Source organism: Melospiza melodia, chromosome 4 (assembly GCF_035770615.1).
Source record: "Melospiza melodia melodia isolate bMelMel2 chromosome 4, bMelMel2.pri, whole genome shotgun sequence".
NCBI lineage: Eukaryota > Metazoa > Chordata > Aves > Passeriformes > Passerellidae > Melospiza > Melospiza melodia.
In genome coordinates this window covers 52668049-52685215 of record NC_086197.1, presented here as the reverse complement: position 1 = coordinate 52685215, position 17167 = coordinate 52668049, and the positions used below count along the sequence as shown (strand labels likewise).

Below are 17167 nucleotides of genomic sequence, written 5' to 3'. Positions count from 1 at the left end.
ATACAAAGTGTACAAATTTTAATAAAAATACAATACACCAGGGTGTGTGTTTATCACTCTTCAAGAGTTTTCAGTTGTACAGAGGACAAAGCTAAGGTTGATCCCCTTCTGTTTCTTCAAAAGCAGACTTACTCCTTCACCACACTGCTCTCAACTGTGAAGGGCTGGAAAGAACCAGTTATTTTGTGCTGCTCACAACAGCAGATGCTTTAGTATGGGCCAGGATCTGAAGCAGGATTGGACTGCCTCCCTACTGGCCCTTCCTATTTCGAGGCTCACTGGGATTTGTCCTAAGCTGTTAAAACATATGTTCTGGCCTGATGGACTGAGAACCTTCTGTGCCTCCTCTGCTGAGAAAACCCCTGACTGCACTGAGAAAAGTTCTGTAAGAGACAGACTACCTTGTACAGGCACATCTGAGGAATACGTGGCAAAGAGGCATGGGGAGAAAAATCCTCCACACCCCAGGATTTAATTTACTTCTGATCTGGGACTCAGCCACAATGAAGGACAGCTCACTTTCAACTGTCCTAAAAAACAAGCTAGACTTACTTGGAAGTAAAAAATGCCTTGTCTCTAATTTTAAAACTTTCCTGTTACAGAGCTGATAAGGCCTGAGTCAAATGATATTTCAGTTGTTCTGCCCACCTTCACAAGATAGCCTGTTTCTACAAATGCTTAGAATCTTCCTGGTGTTTCTTTACACAATGCCCATGCTTACTACTATACATAGAGTTGACTCCTGCAGGAAGTGAGCTGAGACAAACTTGATTCACATTTTTCACACACTGTTGGCTGAGGGAGGGATTTTTGCTTTTAAATTATGTATATATATATAAATATATACACACACAGAGAGAAATATACAGGATAAATTAAAATCTGTTACAGATATTGGTAAACGTTAAATACATGTGATATGAACACCACATACACATACACACACACAGACAAAAGCCTAAACAGGAATCAAGTGTTCTCCTGCTGCTCCTCTTCCAGAGGAGCAGAAAACCAAACTCCAAGTATGTGGCTGGAAGGAAGGGAAACCAGTCCAATCAACCCACATGTGCCTTACTTGGCCATAACTGTCTCAAACTGGCCACTGGTTGCTGCCTTGCAGCTGCACCACAGCTCCTGCAATAGTGCTGGTGAGAGAGATGGTGGATGAGCCATTTCACAAACAGGTGCAAGATGGGCAGAAGCAATCCAAGTTTTTCCCATCTGCTTCTCTACTCCTTTCCATCAAAGCAGGGTGACCATGCCGTGGAAAAATCAGCAGGAGGTTCATTCTCTCAAGCCAATGCAATGGGTTGATACATTGTGCTAATAATGATTGGAGTCCACAAGGAAAAAATAAACTTGTTGTCATCTACTTCACTTCAAATACCAGCTAGCAGACCAGCCAGCCAACACTGACAAGTTTCAGTTAGTACTGACTGAGGCATGGGGTTTGGAGAAAGTGACCAAGAGGCAAAAAGCTATCCAGCTTTTCCCTCAAGTGTGTTTTAAACAGAAACAGTTACAAATAGGGCTGGTGAAGAATTCAGTTCTATTCCCTGGTCCAAAATGTATCATCTCTACCTGCCCACAGAATATCAGAATACTTTAGTTTAGGCAGGGACCAGGAGATCATCTGGTCCATCTCCCTGCTTAAAGCAAGTCCAACTAGAGCAGGCTGCTCATTCAGTTTTTGAATATCACCAAGGAAGGAGAGTCAGGAACCTCTCCAGGCCACCTGTTTCAAAGACTCCTCTCACGGTGACAGCTTTCTTGTTTATATTGAAAAGTTCAATCTCTGTTTGCTTCCCCCACTGAATCTGAATTTAAGGCAAATATGTCAAAAGCTTTCTGAATTCTTCATACAAAATACTTTCAGACTGGAGGACATTTCACCCACCAACACAAAAGGGTTTTTGCAGCTTAAGTTCACAACGTTTCATAAAATAGAACTCAAGTAGTTACAATCCTATGTATATACTATACACATATAAAACTTTAAAAGCCTCCACATGGAGCCCCTCAGGAACGTTGGCATAGTGCACGTGCACAAGTCAGTTACACAGAGCCTGAGTACATCCCAGGATCCTTTCCCATCAAAGTCCAGGCATGATGTAGGCAATGTTGTCTAGTGTGTTTGACTGGGAAAAGAAATTTGGTGGTTTTAGTGTCAGGTAATAACTCAATATCTCTGAAAAATGGCACAGGTGAGGGTACTAAGCACAATTACTTGAGGTACAAGTTATCATAGGATGAGACAACCAAAACTGCCCATTGATCACCTCTAACAGGGTGTCAGATGGCAAAAAGAAGTGTCCTTCAGTTTTTCTTGGAAGCCATAACAGAATTCTGAGAGTAGGAATCCTTCTCATGCCCATCAGAAAAAAAGACCCAGCTGTATGTTTTTCAGATGCAGTGTTTCAGTAAGCTCAAGCCTGTGGCTGGACAGCTGAAGGAGGCCATAGAAACATCTTTAACTGAGAGATGGAGGAGCTGGATCTGCACCAGTTGTGATTCTAGAATTTAGCAATGCCATCTACTGTCTCAAATATAAATTGCAACACAACTGCTGGGGTTTATCTGTGTCTCAGAACACCACTGTCGTTATGTACCTGACTGTGAAAATCAGATTTATTACCAGCTCCTGAACTGGGCTTTCCAGAAGTGAAGCATAGCTGCCATAATTCACCTAAAGCTCCATTGCTCCTTGTAACAGTAAGTTGATCAAGTTTCTAATAAACGCACCACTGCTCATGTGGCGTCACTGCTCTGAATAAACTTGGCAAGCAGGAAGGAAAAAAAGCATCAGGTTTTCCATGGCTTATGATGGGAACACCCCACTGACTCAGCTTTTGTGCATAGAGCCAGTTTGTGGGTGTTCACACACTAAATTTTCAACTTTGCTCCTGTTGTTGACAGTCCATTCTTGTAATGAATAAACGTTTGGGCTGCTCTATTATGATATGTCAATTCATATCCCATTTTCATTAGCCCCTCTGCCAGATTTGTTTTTAATCTCTTCAGTTTTGCAGACTGTCGTTTTTTATTTTTGCTCCTCTCCTTTGCTGCTTTATTCATGTCTCCTGTAGGAAGTATGAGTCCTGGTGGCTGCTGCCATCTTAATCTATGTCCACACCAGGCTACACAGATGCCACGAGCTGTTGCTAAGTCAGAGCTCAATATTAAGAGTAGCTTAAAGCAGCAAAGAAACTGTAGTTATGCAGCTCCTTAAGAGAGAGACTATTTTTCCTGTCTCAGAGAAGGTTTCAGCCACTTGTAAAAGGTCCTACACCATCACATTAGGAATCCTGAGATCACAAATTGGTTTTTATGCTACTGAAGGAAAAACAGCTGGTGTGATAAAGAGCAGCTTGAAGGTGATTTTATTTTTATGGAAAATTAGAACTTTCAAAAATACTGGTTTACTTTTATTTGTTTTAGATTGATTGACTCCATCATGAACTAAAACAGGACCTACCCACACTGCAATCCATGCTACAAATATTAGGTCAGTTGCCAGTGGGAGAAAAAAAGGTTGCACAATGTTGTACAACGGTAATATCTGTAAGAATTTCAATACATATTCCCCTATAAAAGCTCATGACCAAGACAAATTTTCTTACTGCATTGGAATTACAGTTATATTACACTGATTAATCAAAAAAGCTCTATTTGTAATCTACTGAAATTAACAGTGCTAGAAAGAAAATAACCACAAAGAACTCACCAAAACATGTTTTGGGCAGCCATTCAACTCAGGCAGTTGTGTGGTCAGACATGCCAACGGGCCCAAAGCACAGATGATTGAGTCTAGGAGTACTGACAAACTTCCAGAAACAGCCACCATTCCCTGGTAATGAGGAAGAAAAAGATTGGATAGGGATGAGTAGTGGAAATTGCACTTCTTTCTCAACTGTATCCACTGTCATGTAGATACTGTATCTTCAGCTCCTCCAGTCCACTTTCGATATTTACACAGTAACAAAACTGTGCCTTGTGCTTTAGAGAGACTGCTGGCTCAAAAACTTTAGATTTCAGTAGGCAACAAACTGGTGCAAGATAAAGGTAGGAATCAACAGAAAACACCACAAAGTTGTCAGTTGCATAAAACACTGATCCCACAAATTTTTGTAATATATCTTCTGTGCCATTTTGTACCATCTATTTTGTTAACTACATGAGTCCTAATGACAGTAGTTGTTTTATTTTTGAAGGTAGAGAAATGCTAAGCCTGCAACAAATGCTTTAGTCATTGATATACTTTCAGGAAAGTATATCAGTGTGTGCTTTTCTGGGCTCTGGTTGTTCCTCCCATGATCTCAAATCAGTCATACCAAAACCAAAATGCAAGAACATCTATTTCACCATTGATAAAATAAGCAAGCATAGTGGGGTGAGATTATCATGCTATTCATAAAACTCAGTGATATTATTTGAGACAAAAATATTTTCTCCTTAGAGGCTGGGCTGAGTTCTCTGTGAATGTGCATTCACAGAGTCACTGTTATTTAACAGCAGGAAAACATTAAAATGTGACATTATGTTACCAGGTAAGTTGAAATAATTGTAGCCCCTATCCAAAGCACGGGCAATCGGATACCGCCAGAAAAGGAGAGGACATGCAAGAAACTTCTTGGGAAAGGGTGACAGTTCTGTAAAAAGTAGAACAGTAACAGAATCTGACCACAGACTGACTAAATAGTAAGGAAGTACCAAATCCAGGGTGAATATACAGCAAGAAAAGACTGAAGAGTTTGCTGAACTACAAACTGGTTTCAAAGACCAGAGCTGCAAAGCACCTGTCTTTCATTGATGCCTACTGTTTACTGAGGCCTTTTATTTACCTGAAAATAAAGAGTGATGCATCAAAGAAACAGGGCATGTCACCTTTAGTTTCTCTTCCTAACAGAAAGCCACTGGTTAAACTCTTAAGAAAATAAAACAATCATCCCCTTGAATGTATTGTGTAGATTACAGGACATCACTGTGACATTGCTGGTTACAGGCTCACCTCTGTTTCCTGCAGTCTGTGTCCAATGAGGCTCAGAGATTCACCCAGTAACTGTAAATGTGCAGCTACATCAATGGGATCCGTCTCAGGGGCTTTGGCTGGTGAGGAAGGCACCATCACGGTGCTGGTGGGGGATTTTTTGTGAGGAGAAACCACTCCTGTTGGAGAAGCTGCAAAACATACTAATTAAAATTCCATATTCCTTGCTTTCACTCTTTTACTCACAAGCCTATTTAGTTGCTGAAGTTCAAATCTCATAGGCATGAGGTGCTTGAATATTTCTGTTACCCCAGTCTCATAGTCTCTGGACTCTTGAAATTTTTTTACATGTACAGAACCTATCTACCTCAGCTGAATGCAGCTGGGGAGATTTGGTATCAGAGATGCTAAACCACGAACAACCCACCTTATATCTAGCACCAAACTAATCCCACTAGAACCTCATTTCTGCCTCTTCTTTTACATTTCAATCCTTAAACTGCCAAAACCAATACCATTCTATGAATCAGACAAGGAAATCTTTATGAAAAATGCTGGCATCACTCTCACTTTCACAGAAAAGTTGATCTGACTAGTGATTTAAATGTCAAGCTTTAAACATGGTTTAAATGTCATGTGAGAAAGCAGGTAAGGAGGTGAAGCAAGTAAGGACCTTTGTTTTTTATTCTACAGGCAACACTACCTTCCCCAAGGTAAAGAATTTGTCTTAAAAAATCTTCTCGTCCAAGAAAAGAGATGAGACAAATAAAGTGCAACGATTACCTTTCATTTTTGGAGCACCATCTGAAGATGATGCCTTTCTCTTCACAGTGGTGGCCTCTGCTTTATTCTGCTTGTGTTGGAGATACTGAGCTTTCTGTTTCCAGATCTGTAGTTACCATGGTAAGAAAAGAAAGATTCATAACATTAGGTAATTCTGTTACCTGATGCCAGGACCTGGAGGCAGAATGATGTTACATAGCTAGGAGGTGAAGCAATCCCATGAGAACAAAATGAATGCTTTTATGTTTGCAAGGGCAAGATTTCCATACTTTCCACCTTTACATGCTTTAAGGATATAGGTAACATATTTCAAGGCATTGTGGCAATGCTGCCACCACATTCTTTATCTAAGCACCTAGTTCACAGAAATAATTTTACAAAAACATCTCACACAAACACTCACCAACTTATCCTTCTCAGGTAGCTGCTTCCACACTTCTGCCAGTTTTTTACTTAGCTCTCCAAAATCTGGCAGAAAGAAAGAGAGAAAGAGAGAAATGTTTAAAACAAATTTGATCATAAAATCATGGAGAGAACATAGGAAATTTACCAGCCCCTCCACACACATTTAGGAAGCAAGCCATTCTACAACTGCAACTCTCCACACTGTCCTGAAAATGTGCATTCCTGTTACTCTTTAAAATAAATAAAAAAAAAAAAGCTGATAGCAGGAAGATGAAGTCACAGTGTATTCAGGGGAAAGTGACAACAATGAAGGTAATTTTTGAAGTAAAGAAAAAGTTAGCAAGTTCTTTACCTAGATTCACAACTTGGTTAAAATAAAATTATAATACAACCACGAAATCCACTCCTAGCCCCTTTGCCATCTCTTATTCTAAAAAACATTGGCAGATTCTTTGCATTATGTCAAAATTAAGAAGTTGGTCTCAAACAGAGACAATATGTTCTCCTAATTAATCAGACTGGTGTAAAATCAAGAGAAGAGAAGGCTGGATTATTCCCTTACCTATTCCAGGATGCTCAGACACAATATTTGTACGATATTCCTTACAGAACACTTGATAAGCAGACATGTTTTTCTTCTTTGGCTAGTCAGAAGAAGAAAGGAAACAAAGATTTTTAATTATGATGAGGCCTTCTCCAATTTAATAAGAATTTGGCATTTATTAAAGACTTAAAGAAAGATATGGTACTTAGGTCAGGAAACTTAAAAAGCAGTCCTTTACATCTCCTGGCTGAATTTAGGAATCACAGGAATCACCCAGAAACAGTCTTAGTGCAAAGCTTATCTTGCAAAACTCAACAAGCTACTATTCTAAATTCAGGATCAACATACAACTTTGTTAATGTACTTCAGCTTTAAAACCTATAATAAAACCCAGTATCTGTTATTCTATTCATAGTACCTATTATAGATCTGTCAAAAGGATTAAGTCCTCATGATAATGTTTTGTTCCATTCCTTGCATCCTTACAAAGTACTTCCATTTGGCAGGAAAAGAGACTGTGCAGTACATTGACAGCAAAGATATTGCAATTGCTGAGCTATGATCAGGGAAAAATTCCAAAACAGAATAGGATAATGGCTGAAGAGATTTGGGCTCTGTCTGTCCATCTCCTCATACAAAGCATTATTTCTCTAGCTGAACATGCACAAGCTGTTTTTCCCCTTTTACTTACACAGCTACAGTTATCTCATTTGTAAACTCATTCACATGCTAGCTACCACTTCTGCTACTCATATCTTTATGCAGTAACCATCGAAAACTGAATGCATAGGACAGGACAAAACTGGGAACATGGTAGTCTATTAGAATTAGAATTTCATTTGAATACAGGAGTAAATGGGTAAATATCTTCAATTTTCAAGTAACAGCTTGATTCCTTTTTACAGGAACTTTGATCACTAGTCCAAAAGTGTGCCTGGGAACAGCTAGAGCCAGTCACATTAGAAAAAGATGCAGATGTGCTTGGTACATGACCCACACCAAGCAAAATTAAGTATAACTTTCCCAGAGAACCTCTACTGGCTAAAGATTGTCTGTACCACAAAGCCAGAAGAGCCAGAAGAACATATATTCCTTCTGCTACAAACAGAAATCATAGTGGCTGACACATTTTTCCAAATATGCTTCAGTTAAACCATTGATAATTGGTATCAGTTATCCTTTGTTTCAATTTAACATGCCTTTGTAATGGAGTGCCTGATTCAACATTACCCACCACCCAATTTCTATTTTCTGAAAAGAAATTCAAATTTTCCTTACTTTGTCTCTTTCTCTTTCCTTTTCTCTCTCCTTTTCTTTTTCTCTTTCTCTTTCTTTTTCCTTTTCTCGTTCTTTTTCTTTTTCTCTTTCCTTTTCTTTTTCTCTTTCCTTCTCCTTCTCTCTTTCCTTTTCTTTTTCTCTTTCCTTCTCCTTTTCTCTTTCTCTTTCCTTCTCCTTCTCTCTTTCCTTTTCTCTTTCCTTTTCCTTTTCCCATTTCTCAGACTTGTCCTTCTCCCTGTCTTCCTTTTTCCTCCTCTTCTCGCCTTGACCATCTGAGTGAAAAACAGCAGGAGCAGGTGGAGGGACACCATAGGGGGTGGTACTGGCAGGTGGTGGTGACACTCTTACTTCTGCTACTGCCACAGGAGAGTGCCCAGAACTCTTTTTAGACTTGGAGTGCTTCTTCTCTCTGTGTTTCTCCTTGTCCTTTTTTTTCTTACTTTTTTTGGACTTCTTCTTCTTCTTGATTTCCCGGTAGGAGTCATCTATCACCAGCTCTCCAGCCTCCAACTCTCCACCAGAGGAAGAACCAGATTCTGGTGGTGCCTCCATGCCTGAAACCTCGTACTCGCTTCCATGGCCCTCTGAATGAAGGGAGGTGTCAGCACCAAAGCTCTCAGAAGGTGGATGGGAGTCCGGAGGTGGTTTGTGCTTCTTCCGGGATGACTTCAGGAAGCTCTGCAGATCGTGCCCCAGCAGGAATGAGCCTTGCTCATCTCGAGCTGATTTCTTTGAAGATTTCTTTGCAGCTGCTGGTGCTGAAGAGTAGGATAAAGAATCATCATCTGCTGCACTACTTTTTTCTTTTGGTGAAAGGATGAGCTTCATCTTCAAGCCGTCAGGTTCACGAAGAGTAAGTGTCTCTGTGTTCACATAAAGAGGTTTCATTTTTTTAGATTTGTGGGAGCTGCTGTCATCCACTGAGTGCTCCCCACTGCTCCCACTCAGCTTCTTCTTGGGATGGTCCTTTCTGCTTTCAGAATGGCCAGAGGAAGAATGAGATGATTTTTCAGAGGTCCTCTTTGAAGACTTTGAGCTTGTGGCCAAAGGTGAGTTGATAGTCTTAAGTAAATCCATGGTTGTATCAGTTGAGGATGGACTAGAAGCTGCTTTTTTCTTCTTTTTTGATGGTAGATCCAAAGGCGAGACACCTGAAAAAGATCAAAAGAAACGTACATTGAAATGATTCTCTTAAAGCTGGCAAAGAAGGGAAGTGAGAATCCTGTGGGCTCTCCAATTACAGGTGACAGATTTACATCCTGGCTTAAAAAGAACCACAGCCATCTCAGCACAGCCTTACTGATACAATTCAGAGGCTGTGACATCTGAGCTGGTCAAATAATTTAAGGAAGGGAGAGACTGCAGGGAAGTTCTTGAAGTTTCGTGAAACTACATTTGTGACTTATGAAATAAAATATTTTGATGAAAATACATCTAACTGAAATTACACCTCAAGTGCAAGGTTTTTGTGACATTTTTAGCCAAGGTGAAACCAATGAGTTGAAAATATGAGCTTTTTCATTCTGGTGAAAATTTTGATGAAAGATGAAATTTCAGCTTGGCTTTCTCCTTCTACTGGACCAATAATAAATCCTAAATGTGTTAAGCTTCTATGAGCTGAATTGTCATTTTCTGGCCAACTTATTAATTGTGAGAGTACCTGAACCGAGAAGCATTTCTTTTTCAACCTCAGACATTCTATTTTTTTTAAATGCAGAGGAAGTTACATTACCCGTAAGTATAATTAGTTTTCAATGCAATCAGTAAACAAGAAAAACAAATGTCAAATGTGAAGGCATGAGTTAGCAAACTACAACTTGTCAATGAAAAGGGGATGGAAGATCTCTACCCCCTACCATGGCAACTTGTTAAGCCAGACTCTGAAAATATAATTCCCTAATCTTCTGCTGTCTGGTGCTGATCAGTGTCAGGTTTCTGATTAGCTGTTCCAATGCAGGTTGATGTGTTCTCCATCTTTAAAATGCTAACCACAAAGCTTGATGACACTGGTTTAAGACATTCCTTTCCTTAAAGGCATGATCTATTAGCCCCTTCTCCTGCTTGATTATTTCCTTACCTCTGTAGCAGAACTCATCGGAGGAATGCTTTCTCTTCTTTTTGTGAGCTTCTGTCCCTGGAAAAAACTCACTGTCCTGGAATAAGAAGAAATAAATTGCTGTCAAAAAGGAGGGAAATAATATGAGAGTCACATGGACTATTAACAGATAAAAATTTATAGGAAGTATCAAGGGTTATTTGTACTGCTGCAACATCAAGGATCTGTAGGTATGAACCAGGATCATCTTTCTAGGTGCTAAAAGAAAACCTACTCTGTCCCCCAGAGCACACAGTGTAGGTTTAAAGTAAGATGAAACACATGTTACAGATAGGTGGGAGAATACAAAAATATCATTAGTCAGGATTAGTTTCAGCACAATGGTCACCTAATTGACACAGAGTTTTCTGTAGGCATGGCAGCACAACAGGGCTCCAAGGAAACTGAAAGACAGATCTCTGCAGGGAGACCCCCAAGAGAGAGGAGCAACATAAAAGAAAAGCACATTTGCAAAGTGTTGAGATATGGGCAATGCAAGCCATCACTTGAAGATCAGCTGGTAAATTGATAAAAGACTGACATCTACCCTTTAATAAAGCTAAGAAATAACTTCAGATATATAGACTGTCAAGCCTTGAAAACAAAGGAGAGCAGTTTATGCTTACCATGCTGAAAAAGAAGTAACAGGAGGTACAAAGAGGCGACAACTAGAATGATGGGACAAAAATATGTCCTTAATATGCCACATCACCTAATTATTATCTGTGGTTTGATCAATTTATGAAATAGAAATTGAAACTCCTCTAAAGAATTCCAACCGCAGGGTAGAAGATTTTAATTTTAAACAAAAATTTGCTTTTGAGATGAAAAAAAACCCCAAATCACTAGATAGCCACCTCCGAGCTAACAGCAGAAACTGTAGTTCAAAGAGGAAAGAAGTTTTTGAAAAAACTTAAGTTGCCGCTATGTGATTTCAAGAGCTAAGGCCCCAAAGAGGTAAATAGGACAAGTTCATTCTTCTCAAGAGCTATTGTTTCACGCTCTGCAGAATCAGGAAGACAACAGTGCATCAGTTAATATTCTGTCCATCCTTTGCTGACTATTCCCACAACCACATATTTAAAAATGTGTGTAAGAAGTTATTAAGAGCATTTTCTTACTTGCAAGGTATGTCCCATCAACACAGGGACAACACTCCTACTATCTCATTTTCTGAGGCCAAAAAAATTGGAATCAGGGATTGATTCCCTCCTTTTCCCCAGCAAAGTTACTGAACAATACAGGACATGATTAGCTGCTCCTGTTGTCTTCTACATGCATTTCTAAATAAAAAACAAATTAAAAAAAGGAAAAGAAACCCATCCCATCCCATCACTACCTTTATGCATATCCATACAGCCTGAACCTTTTCTCTGAGGGTTTCTACCTGAGCTGCTGTCTCGTCCTCCTCTTGCAGAAGATCCTTGTACGAGCGCTTCTTCTCTCGCTGTATCCTGCCAGGTGCCAGCCCGTCGTCAGCACTTCGGTGACTCTCTAGGGACTCTGATTTATGGGAAATGGGAAAAAGGAAGAAATGAAATACCACATTAAGGAACGACAGACAAGGGGACCAGTCATAAAATAAGCTAACAGAGGATACTGGTACAGAGTGATGCACAAAACCCAACAAGCACAGAGGCCTGGAAGGTAACAAACAGTCTGTACTGTCTGACCAGAGGGATGGGGCTTGGTGCTGTAACACAATCATTCCAGATTCAATCTCTAATGCCTGTATGTTCCTTCCTAAAGACAAGTGGATCTAGAAATGTTGCCATGACTAAATGTACCATTATCCCCTGTCCCATTGACTTTTCAGGGAGAAGAAAGGCTGCAGTGGCAGAGCTCCCCAATCAGGGTGTCTGGAGTAGGAAATACCACCCATTTCTCTCAAGTTCTAATCCCAGTACTTTACCTGAAAGTCAAGGGCTTGGGATCCTCCGGTAACCTGGCCAGGTTAAATTTAAGGGCTCCACAGCACCCTAACTTCTTTCCCACTCTGACTGCATGGCCTGGCAAGGGTTGTAAAGGGCACCCTTAAAAAAATTATTTGTTGATTCTTTTTGCAAATCCCTCTGAGATTATGAAGCAATCCTACCTTCTTTCTTCTTGGCGCCATCATAAGCCATGGTGGTCCTGCAGGAGCCTGTGAATGAGCTGCCACGTCTGGGCTCCTTCCCCCGTTCCCATCTATAGGAAAAGGTCTGAGAAACAGAGAATGAAAATAACCCTCCCACAAAGAAGCACTATGTAAATGGGGAAACTTTCTCTGAACCAAATAAGGATTCTTTGGGAGACTGTGGGAAAGGAAATGAGTGGTCACTCTTCCAGCTTGATAGATTCGGGTGTTTTAATCAAAATGGATATTGTATTATTCTGAATATAGAAAATGCCACCCTTTCCTATAAAATATCTGAATCACTGAACTAATTTATTTACAAAAATAGAAAGATGGTGAGAAGACAACTGAGTTTGATTTTCATGACACACAAAACTACACCCTGTGTCAAAGCCATTCTTTGTCAAGAGCCACTGTAGCAAAGAATGGGATGTTTAAACAGATTTCAAACCCTTGAGTCTCAGATGAAGTGAAGGAAAAGAAGGGACAAGGCAGAAGGAATTAAATTACAAAAGAATTATTATTGGGGTTTTTTTTGTTTGTTTGTTTGTTTTTTTTACTAGAGGATCACACATTTTGTATTAGAGGTGTGTATCCTCCTGATGTGCTTCCCAATGCTACCACTGCAGCCATTCTGAATGCCAGCCTGGGAGAGGGGATGAGGGGATGAGCACTCCTTTTAGCAAGGCCTGCAGTAACCCAACCTCTACCCCTCAGGTTTCAGGCCTCCTCTAAGTGAGCCACTGTGCCAGCTAGGGGCATGCAGCAGGACAGTGCTGCTGTGGAATGGCCACACTCTGGTTCTCTCAGAGCAAACAGCTTTTGTTCCTCAGCCAGTGACCAGCTCAGCAAGATCAACGTTCTGCTCCTACATCCCCCACACAACTCGATTTTATAAACAACTGGCTGAGGCTGACAACGTACAACTCATTCATCCTACAGTGGTTACTTAAGTGATGCAACAAAGTCTCAACTAAATCAGGCTTGTGGGTACACACGAGATGTTTCTGTTTAATTTCATAGGAATACATGCTATTTCTTCAGGTTTTGGGAAAACACCCACTGCTGAATGTCAAGACAGTGTTCTGACCATTATATATTGCTGGTAGCAAACACAAGGATTCCACCTAAAAACAAGAGCACTGCCTATGTACATGCAGAGAACACTGCACTCAGCAATAAATAAGAGCATCTTGCCACTTGAGGGCTAGTGATCTTAAACCAGACGTTTTCAACATTTTGTGCTGTTTGTTTGTCAGACAAATTTCAGTGAGAGGACACACAACACCAGAGTATTATACTCAAGACAGAAAGGGTCTAATACAGATACTGCTCTGCAAAACAAAGCTGAAGACATTCATTCATGAATGGATGACATGGAGAGCCTAAGATTTCTTTGTGCCTACATGCATACCTTTAAGTCTCTTTTTAGATCTTATCTGCTTGGCAAGGACAAAGCTCGGTAGATACTGCCCAAAGGTGGTCACAGCCCAGACTTCCAATCCGGCAAATACAAAACAGACCCTTAACCACTCTCGTCTTGTAAACCTCAGTTAGGTTCCCCTGCTTCAAATTCCCGGCTTTCAGCACCGACGGCACGGGCTCAGCGGGGAAGCTCTCCCTGCACGTCTCCCGCTCCTTAGCGCACATGCCCGCGGGTTCAAGGCCCAGCGAGGCTCTCCGGCAGCCCCGGGGCTCCGCACGGAGCCCCGCTCCTCGGTCCCGGTGCCGGCTGGCTGTGGAGGCGGCTCCCTCACCCCCGTGCCACCGGCGCTCCGGGCCGGGGCCGTCAGGGCAGGCGGCACCGCCGGCAGCTCCGCGCGCAGCCGAGGCGCCAACCCCGGCACCGGCCCCTCCGCGGGCACGGACCGGCGCCCGGCCCGTCCTGCGCATGCGCCCCGACACCCCCCGGAGCCCGGGCCCCGCCACCGCCGCCTCCGTTCAAAGCGGGCTCGTCCGCCCCGCTCCCGCCCGCGCATCCCCTCACCCGAGCGGGCTCCAGCCTCACGCCAGCCCGCGGCTCCGCCCCTGCAGCAGGCCCGGGCGTGCCCCGACTGCGGGGCCACCCAGCGGCGACAACGCCCGCCGGCGCCAAGCCGCGGCCGCAGGGTGGGGACGAACCGCGGCCGCCTCACTCGGCCCCGCCGCTTCCCGCCGCGCCGCCGCACGCGGCCGCCATCTTGGACAGGGAGACAAGGGACCCGCGCCAGCGCCGGCCAGCCGAGCGCCGAGCGTCTCCAACGCGGCACCCGCGGGGCAGGGCGCCGGCTTGCCGAGCTCATCGATGAGCGGCGCGTCCCCGCGGGGCCGAGCGACACACGGGGACACACAGGGACACACGGGGGACATCTGTGCCCGGCTCCGACCCCACCACCACCTGTGCAGGGGTGCCCACGTTCGCCGTAGCTTGGCACAGCCTCCTCTTGGTGTGTGCGGGCGCTGCGCGGTTCCGGCACAGCTTCCCCTCGCGTGTCCGTGCCCGTGGGAGGCTGAGGTGGCCGGGCTCGCAGCCCGGGTGGCTGTTGGCCGCTTGTCGCTGCCGCGGTGGGTCAGTGGGAAAGGGTGAAATCCTGTTATTAAACATTAAAAAGCCTGCACTTTCGTGAGGTTAGTCACACACACACATGATGGGGCACATCTCCCTTCAGATTGATTCCCCGAGGAGCTGCGTGGATGCTGTGCACAGCTGGGGCAGCGATAAGCGCGACTGCACAGCTCACTCGGCACTGCTGCCCGCGAAGGCATCGCCCAACCCTCGCACCCGTTCTTATCCATTGCCCAAAGGTGGCAGCCAAGAGAAAGGCAAATTGCCCCCAGAATCTTCTAAAGGGCTCATTCATTATTGCAAAGGCGTCAAGACAGAGATTAAAAGAAGCTCAGGAAACAGCCAGGTCAGGAAAGAATCCTTTTCCCCACTCGGTTAGCCCTTCTTCACTCTGACCTGATGGGAGGTTTAACAAACCTCATTTCACCGTCACCTTAAATCTCATCATCTCCCCTGATGCAAGAGGTGCCGTTTTATTGAGGTGCCGGCTGACCCCCCGTGACTCTGGCAGAGGCTGCTCACGGTCACCTGCTGTCTGTCTGTCTGCAGACTGCTGCTCCCAGTGCTGGGTCAGGCCTGACCCATCGCACACAGGCCGTTCCCTGTCCCCACAGACCCGCCTTCTGCTCCTGCTGATGCTTCTGTGTCCTAACCAGTACAGAACGATGACAGTAATTATTTGCACTCCAGTAGGGCCTAGAGGAATTTGAAGAGAAGAGAGGCCTATGCATGTTATGCTGTGTGAAAGTGTAGTTTGATCCAAAGTCAGAGGTACAGCCTGCACACACAGCTCAGTGTCTGCAAGCGCAGCAGCTGTAACACAACAGGGCCAGCCCCCAGGCTGAGCACAAAGCCTGTGCTGATGTTCTCAGGCATGTACACATGTGCTACTGGCAAAACCAAAATCACTCCTTGCCCTCCAGACCATAACTGAAGAAGGAATCACCACGGTGGACAAGTGCCTCTGCACATTTATGACCAGGATCTTGCCAGAGCTGAACCTGATATGACCTACTCCTTTATGTTTGCTTATTGGTGATGTTTCTAGGGGTCCCAGTAATGGGTTCATTCACCATTTGACAGTGCACAGGACAACAAAATCACAGTTCCCATGTTTTTATAGTCTGCAGCTTTCTTGCTTGTGCTACCGGCTGCACAAAAACATCTATGGACATAACAGAATCATCAGTCAACTCCTGGGAGCTCCTGGCCTATGGGTCAGGTGGAGGCAGAATGGGAGCAAGTCAGAAGAAGCTGTGAGCATGGTTGGGAGAGGCTACATGCAGCCCAAAGAAACAGGGATTCAGATTGCTTTGAAAATTGAGAGCTTAAATTATCCTGGTATTTGATGATAGCAAGCATTTGGTAATGATAGCTAGTAAATGGGTGGGGATGGTATGCTTAATATTCTGCACCCTAGAAAGAGAAAGCATTTGAGCTCCCCTGCAGTTTAATGTTTTTAGTGCTGGATGGTTCATACGTATTAGATTGTGTCAGGACTGTGTGTATATGAGAGAGAATGAATTTGCAGGTGAATTTGCAAAAATGAACATCTAGCAGGATACTTGCACATAAAGCTACTGAAGTACCAATCATTCAGACTTCCCTTGCTGAGATCCATCCAAGTTTCTTTCCTCCCACAGAACAAACATAATAGTAATAATAATAGGAATTGTAATGGTAACAACAATAACATACAGTCCCTTCTACTGCACTTTTCATCAGCGAAGAAATGCTCAGAAAAATTCATTTCAATCATTCCCATTCTTCAGAGCTCCTAAAGGGAACCAGCCAGCACAAAATATTGGCATTTATTGGGTGCTTTCAGACAGCTTAGCCTTTTGCTGTTCTAGAAAATCCAGGAATCTCTTTAGAGTATACACCTAGATTAAACAGGTCAGGTGGGGAAAATGTCAGAATGCTGATAGCAAATTTAAGAGAGTTACAATCCCTTCAAATTCTTAACACTTGACAGAACTGTTTCTTTGTACTCTGGAGTATAAGAGGTCATAGCAAGGGAATCAGAAAATCAAACAGTCCCTATAGCTTTTAAGACCTGAAGTGCAACTTCAGGCAGTCTCAGACTGAAGTCTGACTGTTGTGAAAATATTGCTTATTCCTTTTGCTCAGAGCATCTTGCATTCTTTTGCCTACATCCCTGGGAAAGAAAGAGCAAAAGGGTACATGGTATGTTCCCTCAGGTGTCCTCTTGGCTGTGAGTTAACTATTGTATAAAATGCTCTTGGCAGCGCAGAACATTTTAGGATGTGTGTATAGTTACCCATGCTTAATACAAGATTAGCTATGTGCTAAGGACTTACTGCCCATGAAGCCACCCAATCTGACCTTGCTTTCCCCTCTTCATTTCCACCATGCATCCTTGTCTGCTTATTTTCTCCTGAATAAATAACAGT

The 17167-nt window shown here is 43.2% G+C and overlaps 1 protein-coding gene across 4 annotated transcripts; it reads right to left on the bottom strand.

Moving 5' to 3' along the window:
- Positions 1-217: 217 nt before the first annotated feature.
- Positions 218-14277, bottom strand: HMGXB4 (HMG-box containing 4). Of its 4 annotated transcripts, none has more exons than XM_063154405.1 (11): positions 14196-14277; positions 12188-12293; positions 11480-11595; positions 10075-10150; positions 7998-9148; positions 6738-6819; positions 6174-6238; positions 5771-5876; positions 5009-5178; positions 3725-3847; positions 218-2138 (listed from the first exon to the last, which is right to left on the bottom strand). In XM_063154405.1, the coding sequence occupies exons 2-11, from the start codon at positions 12216-12218 to the stop codon at positions 2094-2096; spliced, it is 1965 nt and encodes a 654-aa protein (XP_063010475.1). In that variant the 5' UTR covers positions 12219-12293; positions 14196-14277; the 3' UTR covers positions 218-2093. The 4 variants fall into 4 exon arrangements, with proteins under 4 accessions (XP_063010475.1, XP_063010477.1, XP_063010476.1 ...); XM_063154407.1 differs by having other exon boundaries at positions 12188-12279; positions 14196-14229; XM_063154406.1 differs by lacking the exon at positions 14196-14277 and adding an exon at positions 13623-13873.
- Positions 14278-17167: the final 2890 nt, after the last annotated feature.